This window comes from Magallana gigas, chromosome 1 (genome assembly GCF_963853765.1).
Source record: "Magallana gigas chromosome 1, xbMagGiga1.1, whole genome shotgun sequence".
NCBI lineage: Eukaryota > Metazoa > Mollusca > Bivalvia > Ostreida > Ostreidae > Magallana > Magallana gigas.
In genome coordinates this window covers 17,234,691-17,247,202 of record NC_088853.1, presented here as the reverse complement: position 1 = coordinate 17,247,202, position 12,512 = coordinate 17,234,691, and the positions used below count along the sequence as shown (strand labels likewise).

The 12,512-nt window shown below is 32.5% G+C and overlaps 1 protein-coding gene across 10 annotated transcripts in view; it reads right to left on the bottom strand.

Moving 5' to 3' along the window:
- LOC105327856 (receptor-type tyrosine-protein phosphatase epsilon) overlaps positions 1-12,512 on the bottom strand; it is a 36,195-nt gene that overhangs the window by 12,302 nt on the left and 11,381 nt on the right. For 2 of the 10 annotated variants that reach the window (XM_066084490.1, XM_066084492.1), the window contains exons 3-8: positions 11,600-12,490; positions 10,311-11,480; positions 9,487-9,613; positions 9,238-9,287; positions 8,843-8,974; positions 8,004-8,048 (exon numbers count right to left, since the gene is read on the bottom strand). In XM_066084490.1, coding sequence (XP_065940562.1) covers positions 8,004-8,048; positions 8,843-8,974; positions 9,238-9,287; positions 9,487-9,613; positions 10,311-11,480; positions 11,600-12,490 — 2,415 coding nt within the window. Of the gene's footprint in view, positions 1-4,309; positions 5,238-6,899; positions 6,964-7,306; positions 7,355-8,003; positions 8,049-8,842; positions 8,975-9,237; positions 9,288-9,486; positions 9,614-9,905; positions 9,976-10,310; positions 11,481-11,599; positions 12,491-12,512 lie in introns of those variants that run through there. The other 8 variants (XM_034464637.2, XM_066084501.1, XM_034464640.2 and 5 more) reach the window with 8 other exon arrangements.

Below are 12,512 nucleotides of genomic sequence, written 5' to 3'. Positions count from 1 at the left end.
TGTTACGTTTCGTCAATTACCTGAATAAATATTTATTTCACTTTCGATTGATGTCAAATATTCCTTTTATGGTATTTTGTATATTAATAAAAGAAATAAACAGTGCAATTGTATTGGCCATTAATAACATAGGTACATAAAACCAATTGCTTTTGTTTTGTTCTTTTCTTTAAAATAATCATTAACTGTAATGGCTAAACTAAGCAGTTATCACATTTTCATTGAAATATCTCTATCACAATTTTTGGTATATTATATTTTTTTTATATTTGATATCATGTATAACAAAAAATAACAATCGTTGACAGCTCGATTTAAATTCTTGTTAGATTGCAAGGCGTCTTCGCTAATTTTAGCAAAAACTGACATGAAGATTGAGTAATTTGGATTGTTTTAAGGAGGCCGATTTGGGTTTTTTTGCGGAAAAACTACAATAGCATAACTCTTTATTTTTTTACCACATGTAATTTAAACCAACTCTAGTTTATTTTCGAAGGTTCATGAAAATCGACCGTCTGGTTCCTTTTAGGGATCATCTCAAAATAGAGGTACATTTACTATAGGAATATTTAGGAAACTGTCATTTTCCGCACATCAAAGCAGTTTAAAAAAATAGTACAAAAGCTTTTTTTCTCAAATTGTTATATATGATTAGCAATATCATTTCCTTCCTTTTATGTAAAAAACACAAAATTCTATACCGTCTGATTTTTAGTGGGGGGCATCACAAAATATCAAAATGCACCAAATTTTGCTATATATTTGGATCATCACGGATGATGATTGGTATAATGGATTCATTCCAAAAATGAGGAAAACGTCCTCGAGGATAGCATCATTCTGTATATAATATTTCAACAGCGTACAATTTTTACTTTTTCTTTTATGTTATTTCTTATAACGTACTCCTACAAAGCTTCATTTTATCATAACGTCATAAAAGCGCAATAGCTATGCTCCCCTACCGCACAACGTAAAAAACGTGTTAAAAATAAAAATGTCCTTTTAAAATCCAAATATTTTTATCTGAAATTTGTTTATTGTGTTCAATTTTATAAATGATATCGAAAAAAAATCATAAGAAGTATAAATCAACTGTATTATATTAGAATGCGCAAAAACACGGGCAATGCAAACTAAAGTCGGCCTCCTTAATTATTTAAAAAAAAACATTTAACCCCACATATTTTAGTTTAAATCAAAATAATTCACTGTATGTACAATATATGTTAGGACTGTGGAGTGGGCCAGTGAATCTATTCAATTGATAAATTTACAACATATATGCATTGTACTGATTTTAAGAAACGAGAAGTTGCAGATCGCTAGTTATTGAAAGCATGATTGAAGGTGTTTAAAATGTGGTGAAGGAAAAAATTAAACTTAAATTAAGAAATGAAACACTTACAGACAATACTATATGTAGTACTTAATAAGCCTTCATAAGACGGAGACAACTAAAATCAAAGTACTGAAGTACTGACGGGAGTTGATGTTACCGATTATCATTTTTTTAAAATTAACTTATCTTGCATGGTAATTAGTCTGTATTTGAATTATGCTTTTTTTATTTGAATTTTTAGACTTTTCCGACAAGAATTTCGAGAAACCCCATATGAATCATGTTGTGTAATATTTAACGAGGCCGAGTATAGAACGAGTACGCACGCTTTAGCGCAGTGTTTCATTTGTATTGTGACGTCATCTTTTTGCTTTGTTGACACCATGACGTGATAGTTTCAACTGCAGATATTCAGCGAGATTTGTTGAAAATAGCTCGTTTGACGCGTAAAATTGATATTATATTGTGGAATAAACATAAATGTCTCGAAGTATAAGTTATATTTGGGCTCGGATCGAAAACGTGAAGAGGGTTCAGCAAGCCTAGCCCTCTGTCACGTTTTTTTTCAACCCGCCTAAATATCGATTAATTCATTTGTTTTAAGACATTAACCATGTATTTTATATTAATGACCTTTAATATGTGATTTATATATTTATTTATTACTTAAATAGGTCTGAATGTTTTAATAATACTATAAAGATCACCATATCCGTCTTTGTCAAATAGAAAATACTCATTATCTGACAAACAGAGAAATTGGGCATACAAAAAAATAACTTTGATAAGACCACTGAAAAAAAACCAGGCTGTAAAAGGGTATTTTTTTAATTTGACCATTTGACGCCTTTTAGCAATAACTTTAATATGTAGAACAGAAAAAGAAATCCCTAGGGCAGAAGTTTAAAAAATGTGCAAAATTGGTACATTTCAGGCTAGATCCCATAGGGTCCTATGTTAAAAATTAACAATCTTTGAGATGACCCCTTAAACAAACGGTGTGGTAAATGTCTTATTTTTTTATCTTAAAATAATAAATATATCAGTAGAAATTCTTGTAAAAAATTTCATTCAAAAATCTAGGGCAGAACAAATTAGACCCGGCCTCGTTAAAGATAAATTTCAAACTATGTATTAGTAATGAAACAAGACTAAGAATCGTATGGATCCAGGCACTGTTGATATCGAACTCTAGTCTCGTTCAACCAGACGCTCGGCTGTCTCCGTTAATCTCCGACAAGCAAGATAGCCTCTCTGCTTGTCGGAGATTTACGGAGACAGCCGAGCGGCTGGTTGAACGAGACTTTATTAAACTCTGGCGTAGGAACACATAAGACTACAAAAATATCTAAATTGTTCGTATTATATAAAATCTGACTATTTTCAAAGTGTTTATAAATAAGTATACTTGAGAAACGATGCTTCAGTATACATAACAACGACCTTTTCTATTATTTTCAAGAACTAAGTCTTGTCAGCGGTGATGATTTGTGCTTAGGTCCAAACACTGTTTCACTTTCGGTTTGCCAGAGTAACTGCATAGGAGAGTTGATTAAAATCAACTCCCAAATACCTATTTTTGAAAGCCGTTGACAAAACAAAATAATTGAAACGATGACATGCATCAAATAGAATGACTCACAGAAAGACCTTAATTTTCAAAGGCAAATGTTAAAGTAAAGCATTTCTTTGTAATCCAACTTAAAAGGTATGAAGCTCGACTAAAGTCACTATTTCTTTGTGAGTACATGTAACAACGATTACTTTCGGAAAATTATTGGTCCAGTAATTGAATCCGTGAGAATTATTTCCTTCTTTATTGGTCGAGTGTTCTTTGCTATAAGACGCCATCGTATTTAAAGAGTATTAATAAAAGTAATTAAAATTTTATGCAAATATCTTAGAGAACATTCTTCACCTTTAACATCTGATACTGAATTAACAATGTTCACAAACTGTCTAAATTTATGTTACAAAATGTCATTAAGTTTATCCATTGCATCTCTTTTAACACGTAACCATTGTATAATGCATAAAATTATCTTGTAATACACTAAAACTCGTTTGGTACGAACACAGATATAGCGAATTTTCGGATATAGCGAAGTCGTTTTGAGTCCCCGGTAAAATTCTATATAAATCTTAGCAAAATTTTACGATTATAACGAATTCGGATATAACGAATTTACGGATATAGCGAACTCGTTTTGAGTCCCGTATAGGTGAATGATAATGAAATTTAACGCTTTTATAACGAATTTCTTTAGAGTTAAAAAAGTTTGCACTATCATTTAACATAATAGTTTGAATGAATTTATTTTCATAAAAAATTTTCAATTTACGATCCGATTTTTAAAGGTATCAAAGTTATGTATATTTATTTTAAGCTTCAATTAACACAAATTATAGTCTGGTGAAAACATGCATATAGTGAATTCGCTATAGTTATTGTTAGGAATTCGTTATACGGATATAACGAATTACGGATATAACGAAGTTAATGCAGTGGTCCCTAGGACTTTGTTATAACCGAGTTTTACTGAAGTATACCATTATATTTTGATAGGTTCAGTACATATTTTTATAGACCTGCGTGAGTATATCAACCGAGGACGAAGTTTGATGTGGATGTACACTTATCGGGTCAAACAATTCATGTAATGACCGCTATGAAAATGCTATAACTGGTTTTTTTAACATATAAATTTTAAACTACCACTTTTTCGGGATAGAGAAGTAGAATAATTGGTGCATAATATTTAAGGTATTAATTTTGCTGCTGTGGTGTAACAATGTCACAAATCCCAATATTTGTATTACGTCGTGCCATTTTGTCTTTAATACAGTAATGTTAATAGATTTTTTTCGTAAAGTCAGGTTTATAACAGAATTTATAACACGATTACGTGATAGTAATTAACCAATATTAAGTTTGGGAAAAATATGTTAATAAAAGAAACAATCTAAATACATATCAAACTTTTATTATATTTTTTTTGCATGTAATATGTGAAACAAAACCAATCAAAACTAATTACAAAACGTGTATGGCAACAATTTAAATATGAACGAACAGTGAATGCATTGTTTATAAAGACTATTTATTAACGTTCCGATTCCAAAAATATCAATTTCAGACACGTAAATATTCTTTTAGAATCAATTTAATATTGTGGACTATTCCGTTCCGTGTGTTAGACTTCATGCAAATCAAATTCAAAAAACTTGTAATCAGATATAGTTTGAATGACTTGTAAAATAATATGCATCAATTTTAACTCTACGTGTTTCCTACGTATTCTAAAAAGATATTACAGAGATTGCGCCCAGCTCAAATATTTCAATTGGTAAAATGAAAATATGTTCAAATCATATCATTTAGTTTAAAAAAACCCAGCAAATATAAAAAAAAGCAATATATCTGCATATCAATTGCCATAACACATACATTTAGTTAAAATATGCCAAACGATATCGATAATAATAAAAAAGATTGTTGATAAGCTGATGCACACTGTCAGTTTCGAATATTAAACACTTCATATGTTTACACAAAATCGTACATTTATAGGCAGTTTTTAATCAGATAAACGAGGTTACCCAATATCATGGAAAAGCACAAATCGGGGTATAGTGAATTAAAAGATCAAACACTGAGCTATGATAATCATTTTCCGATAAAAACAAACACATACAGTATAAGAAGATCATTGATCAATGGCACTGATACATATACTTATCAATAACTTATCATTGCATTGGACAGTCAACAATTTATAAGTATATTTGATTGTAGTCAATTTTGATTCTCAACTCATCTAAATAAATTAAGTTATGTGTTCAATAGTTGATCACAGGCGTATCTCCTGGCTTGCATCTAACACTTTTAGGCTAGCTGGAAAGAAAAAAGTAAAGCTTGGGTTATTACGTAAAAAAAAATAAAAAATAATAAATCCGTTTTTCTTTTCTTTGTTGATAAATTGTTCTCTTACATTTAACATTTTGTATCAGTCCATACTGTTTTTAATCCTTTTTATTTCGATACAATAACCTAAATTGAAACGATTATATTGAATTCAAAATCAGATATGTTAACATTACTTTAACATAGGGCTAGTATCATCATTGACAAACATGATTACATTCCATACGTATCGACTTTCAAAAGAAAAAAGAACAATAAATTCGTAACGAAAAATGATAATTACTCTACGGTAACAAATTATGGTAAACTTACCAACGTTTGAAAATTTAGTAAAAACCATTTTTTTACAATTTAGATTTAAATATATTTACTGTAAAAAAATAATAAGTTATAACAAAATTACAACAAATATATTTATAAACTATGTCTGAATATATATTTTAAGTCGTTAATGAAAGGTTTGCTTGGCCACAACAGTGCTAAAAAAATTTCTTTTCACACGAATACCACAACCTCACAACTAGAAAATCTGTCACAAATATTAAAAGTCAGATTGTTATTATACCATCTATTATTTAAAGTCAATTTAAAAATTAACCTTTTTGAAATTCCTTAATGATGTCAATTATGCAACTGAATACAGTGCATAAGTACGAACATAAAATTATTTAGCCATTTCGTAATCACATTCCTGAACACACAGTAGATAACTTTAAGAATTGTATTCATAGCTTCACTGTCTATTCTAACTAACCACTAAAAGCAAATAAGAAAGCTTTCGTTCGTAGAAGGACATTACTTTAACTTCTACAGGAGAGAAATGATAAAGTGACATTTTTCCGAGAGAAATTTCAAAAGTTTTTTCAGAAACAGAGTAAGCAACTATTTATCTGATCTTAGTTATTCCACAAGCTAAAGTTGGTATTACGAATCTATCGTTCCTATTCTAGCTACCGACTAAAAGCATTGAGAGTGGCATAAGATCTAACTTGTAACATGGTACATGCATATAATGTATACATATACACCCAATACTCTTTTAGGAAAAACTTGAGTATTTTATTCCTTTGAAATCATTAAAAGTCATTGAGATTCAGAGAAGCAAATGTAGTACTAATCTCATCTTAGTTGAAGAAGTTTAGAATTAGTGTTCATGCTCTTGAATAGAAAACTTTTTTTGCTACAGTAAGTTACTTATTATACAATATACGCACTTTATAGAACTTAGAAGAACAGACACTGAGTGAAGGTCAATTTTCAAATATATTGTTCCTTTCTATACCAATCGAAATTATTCAAAAGAAAATAAAGATAAAATAAGATTATGATAACAAAATGAAAACAATATAAATGTGTTATAAATAAACACATTTTAGATGTACACGGTGTTAGGTTACACAGTTATGTTCATTGGTTATCGATATTACTATATCCAGAAAAAAAGTTCATTTTAAATCAAACGCATGTCGTTTTGGAGGTGTTTCTTTCTGGATTTCAAAAAATGACCAAGAGTTTAAATTGTCAAATTTTGTTTCAAATAATAAATGCATTGAAAGCTCAATGCACAAGCATTTTAAGCTGTCCGAGAAGAAAAAAGTACAAAAAGAAAAAAAATGAATTTCCCAAATCAGTGTCTGCCTTCCTTGTCTAGCTCAAAACATTTACCAGTACATTTACTTCTTCATGAAAAACACTACTAAACACATCATAAAATGTTGTCAGTTTCGTTAAAAAAACATAAGCAGTATCCAACTAAGTATTAACATTCAAATCTCAAAATCACAGCAATAATTCAAGCACACTATATATTTAATCTGGATTTCCATGACAAAAAATAATGTTTTTTTTTATTAAAATACACAACCACTTTGGGTTTTTCATTCAAAGAAATTACCATACAAATGTATGGGAAATTAGACATGTTTTTAGGGATTTGTTTCCGACACACAAAATCATTACAGCTATAAAATGCAATCATGACACACGTCCTTGTTTTCCAAAACATAGCTCAGACAAAATAACACAAAGCGCATGCTCACCATTTCCGGAAGTTGAACCTCCTCTTGATCGGAACTGGTCATTTCCGTCTTCAATGGAAGAAACCACACGAATGAGAAAACTAATGAAGCGCTATTTCTTTATTTTTTTTTTTATCCTTTTATACTTTATTTAAATTTCTTTTAGATGAGACATCAAATTTCCTAAATTAACTGCACTTAAAATTTTAGAATATCGTTCTGTTATCAATAAATTTACAAATTGAAAATGAACTGTTGATAAAATGGGCGTTTAGTGTTAAGCCATTTATATTAGTTTCCAAACATTGACATGCATATTAATAATTGACCCCATTTCAAACTTGATAAAAAAGTTTGTTAAATCATGCATTACCTGTTTCACGTTAATACGTTAAGACAATTTGTTAATTTTTGCAACTTGAACACCGCATACCATACAGGATACCTGTATATTGACCACATTCAACCATCATCCAGTTATATCTTTTCATTCTTCTTAGTTCACACGACACATACATGTAATTGCCATCCGACATTTTTTTCCATCACTCCACATTAAAGTTTGGCGTGTATATTAAATTAATCAACTTCACTCAGTATGTAAGCTTGCAATTCGGATTTAACCAAACCATGATTTTCAAAATCCCAAAAGCTGTTATCAACATCTAATTCTCTATTACTACACACTTACATAGACAAACACACGCTACATTCTCACCTTCGTCTTCGTATGGATAGTTTATTTCACTATGTCTCGTGTCGCCTAAATATGACCAAACAAACTTATTTGTATTAATGATACCATTATAGTAACAAGATTTAGTCTTAATCTTGTCATTGTTTTTTGTCTTTTATGCTGTCAATTTATCTCCTGTTCCTTTTTGAGCATTTTAACTTCCTCATTTGAAAATGCTTGTGATAAAACCAGAAATGTGTTCAAAAATGACATCTTTAAGTTGAATTCAGCATCCAGTCAAGTTTACCTATTTTCCCTATGAGTGATGATAACAATGGTATGAACGTGACAAAGGTATAATGGATTTTGGTATATATTACTAGCAATTGTTATGAAGTTTGACTTTCAAAGTATTGACAAAACATTACATAGCCACTTTGGTGTTATTGTTTTCATGTATCTTATTTTGATAAAAATTGTTATGCTAAAACGAAAAAAAAATTGTTTATATATACATTATGCCAATTCTAATAATTTCACGTTGCCACTAATAAAAACAAATGAAATGATTCAAACCATCAACACAGGTAGAATAAATAACTGCATTCCCTCTACAAAATACAGCATTGATCTGCACATTTGTAACATGCTGTGGGATCATTTTTAATTGTGGGTGTCAATGCTTGTGGTCAACCAAAATTCTCTTAGTACATGGGGAAGTAATTTCGATAGTAATGGTAGTGTAATCAGGATACTTCTGATGAATATCAAACAAATGATCGTGTAAAGCTTCGTGTGGATGTAAATTCGTGGGCAAGGGCTACCAACGAAAGCCACAAACATTGGTCTTCCACGAACAATTACGATTCCACAGTACTTACCATGGTATTGACTGCCGTGGAACTGGCTTCCGTGAATACTTCCGTGCACGCTTCCGCCGTGCATACTGCCATTAAAAGCACTCATTTTGTCAAACTGGTTTGCTGTCAATCTCTCGTCATCAAATGTCCATCCTATCATTTTAAAACAATGTGTCACGATTAACCAATTCCAGAAGACATGATATTTAAAAATGTTGGCAATACTGTTTAAGTATTTTCTTTTAAACTATCGATATTACATGTAGGGTGTTCAAATAGTTTTGCAAAACGTATTTTCCACCAACATTTACTTAGAAAGTCGAAAATATTTTGAACGTTTGTAAATCTTCCAAACCATTGCATTTTCTTATTGTTCCAATTTTACAATATTTACGATATTCATGAATATGTATTACCATTTTGTTCTTGGAAGTGTTTTACCGCTATCTCTCTTTCAAGACGTTTTCTACAAAAATGATAATAAAACCCCGTTATGATAGCATTATCAATATGTAAAATTAAAAATGCATTTTAAAAAAAATGTACATGAAGTCATTCCTAGCAAAAAGAAAACGTTCTTGATTTTATATATTTATATGGTTGATGATATACGTGGCTATTTTGTACATTAAATTTTTCTCAGATTTGTATGCAAAAATGAATACCTTGATCGTAGTTGTTGCATGCATAAGACTGTTACGATGATGATGATCAGCAGGAATCCACCGCCTGACGACAGACCAACAATCAGTGGAAGGTTGTTGTTCTCAGAAGACACCAGGCTTTGGCTGCCTGTTATCATGAAATAAAGCTTTAATTTTGCACAAGAAAAAAAAAATTAAAGCTCAATACTTATGAAGAAAAAGTTTTCTACTTCTTAATACGTTCTGTTAGCATAGCTGTAGCTATCCAGATTGGTCCTAACAGTTATAAAAGCTATGCTTTTAAGAGAAGAATAAGACTAGAGAATAAAAATAGTTTTAATCGAAGCGGTTTTAGTTATTTAAATGTTAAGTAGATATCTGTTAATGCTTTGATATTAAAAACGTTGTTGTCGTTGATTTTTTTATATATATAGTCAAACCTGTTAAAGATCTGCTCATTTGGATTTTCGTCAATAATACGATCAGCGTCATTTCAATAGCATGTGTAAACTACAAAACCAAACACTTCATCAACCCCAAAATACAACAAAACTAAAAACCAATACCCTACAAATGCAACACTACAAAAAATCAACATCCCTGCTCCATACGTTTTATTAATAAAGCAACAATACCACTGTATGGAAGTATTTATTGAGTTAGGTGTATGAGATAACGATGATTTCTAATGCAAATCTTCACAAACGCAGTGTATTATCAAGCAAAATAATTACTGGATATACAATCTAGTTTGTAATCAATTGCACACTTTTCCTTTTTACTGCTACTGCAGAATTGATTAAAAAGCCACACCAAACACACCTCGCTAGATGGTTCATACTCACATGTTGGCCCCTCAAATCCACTATGGCATAGTTCACAGGATCCAGTCGAGCGTGCGCATTTGCCACCGAAACATTTTGCGTCGCACTCTTGTTTACAATCGAAACCATACTTTCCAGTGATGCACCCTTCTAAGCAGTTGTCACTAGATGTTTCGCATTTCTGGTTTTGGCAATTTGAACTGCACTGGTCCCGGCAATAGGTTCCATAAAAGCCTGTAACACAACCATGCAGACATCGCCCAGTTGGCTGTTCGCAGCTACTTCCCCCTACAGTTTCGCACCCATTGCACGATTCGTTACAGAAAAAGCCATAGAAGGTCGCTTTACATATTCCAATGCACCTGCCCGTGTCTCTCTCGCAAGCAATGTTATTACAATTTGAAGAACACTTCTTATTGCAATTTTCGCCATAGTATCCATCCCTACAACCAAGAACACACTTTCCAGTTGATGTATCGCACACTCTTGTCCCATCGGTGGGCAGCTTGCAGTTATCACTGCACTGCATAATACATTTTGTTCCGTAACGATTTGGTTTACAAGACAAACAGGAGGTATCAGAAGTGCAATCATAACAACCAACGGGGCATTGCGATGTACATAGATCTCCATAATAACCAGGTGAACAGCCAAAGCTACACAATGCATTCTGACGATTGCATGCTTTGTTTTTGCAATGATCTGGGCAATGTATACCACATTTACTACCATACCAACCATCAACACAATTTCCGCTGCAATCGCCCGTAACCTTTTCACAAGCAAGTGTAATACAGTTACCAGAGTTATTGCAAGGCTTATCACAGGAAGTTCCATAGAAACCAATTTTACAATTGCACGTCCCATCATCTTTGCTGCACTGGTTCAGTTGGCAGTTAGCATTGCAATTATACTGACAGGCGTTTCCCCATTTTCCTACAGGGCACGCTTGGCATCCAGTTGTTCGGTCACAGTTGGTACAGTTTCCACAAGCTTTGGTACACATTTCTCCATAATATCCTGATTTACAACTGACACATCGCCCATTCTTATCGCAGACACCTCCAAGGCAATTAGCATGGCATTCCGATTCACAAAATTGGCCATAGTACTGATCTGGACAGTCAAGACAATGTCCATCAACAGAATTGCATAAATTATCCAAGCATGAGGTGTTACAAGCACGGTTACCTTAAGAAAGAAAACAATATAAAATATATTTTGATTATGTAAACATCATTAGGAGGAATAGTGAGTGAATCATGTTTGCTTTATAGTAGAGCAGATATTCCGACAGTAATAATACTTACATGTTTGACCAAAGAATCTCGGTTTGCAACCTTGAAGACAAGCGCCGGAAATTTTGTTGCATTCTGAGTTCATACAGTTGGCACTACATATGGACTGACAATCTTGTCCATAGAAACCAATCTTACATCCTTCAGAACAATTTGTGGCTGAATTTACGCAAATATTATTTTTGCACTTATTGTTGCAAACTCCTGTACACATACTTCCATAAAATCCCGGGTTACATTTGTTCAGGCAAGTACCATCTAATTGCAAGCAGTTGGACTCACCATTGAATGATGCACACCCAGAACAAGTAAGTCTACAGTCGGTGCCGTAAAAACCAGGTTTACATGTTAGGCAGTTACCAGTGTTCTGGGAACAGATTAGATTTTCACAGTTATCAGGGCATCTTACATTGCAAGCATTTCCCCACCAACCAGAAGCACAGTCAACGCATGTCCCATCTGTAAAATTGCAGAATGGATTTATGCAGTTGGTACTGCAAAACAATTCGCATTTTATTCCATAATGCCCATCTTTGCAAGAGTCGCAGTTACCCGAGACACGATTACAAATGCCTTGATTGCAATTAATCGGACATTGCTGGTTACATTGCTCTCCGTACCATCCAGCTGAACAACCGTTGGTACATCTGCCAGAGGACCTGTCGCAACTTGAGCCATTGCAGTTTTGACTGCATTGTAGTTCACAGTTTGATCCGTAAAAACCCGCCTTGCAGTCCCCAATGCAAGCACCTGTTGTCTTGTCACAACTGAGATAATCGCATCGAGGACAGGTTGAGTTGCAGTAGGGTCCAAAGTAACCCGCCAAACAACTTGTCTGACAAGCACCCGTTTGCCGATCACAGCTTCCGCTAGCACATCCTGCTGTTTTACAGTTCCGATCACCTGAAAGTCAAAATATGATATA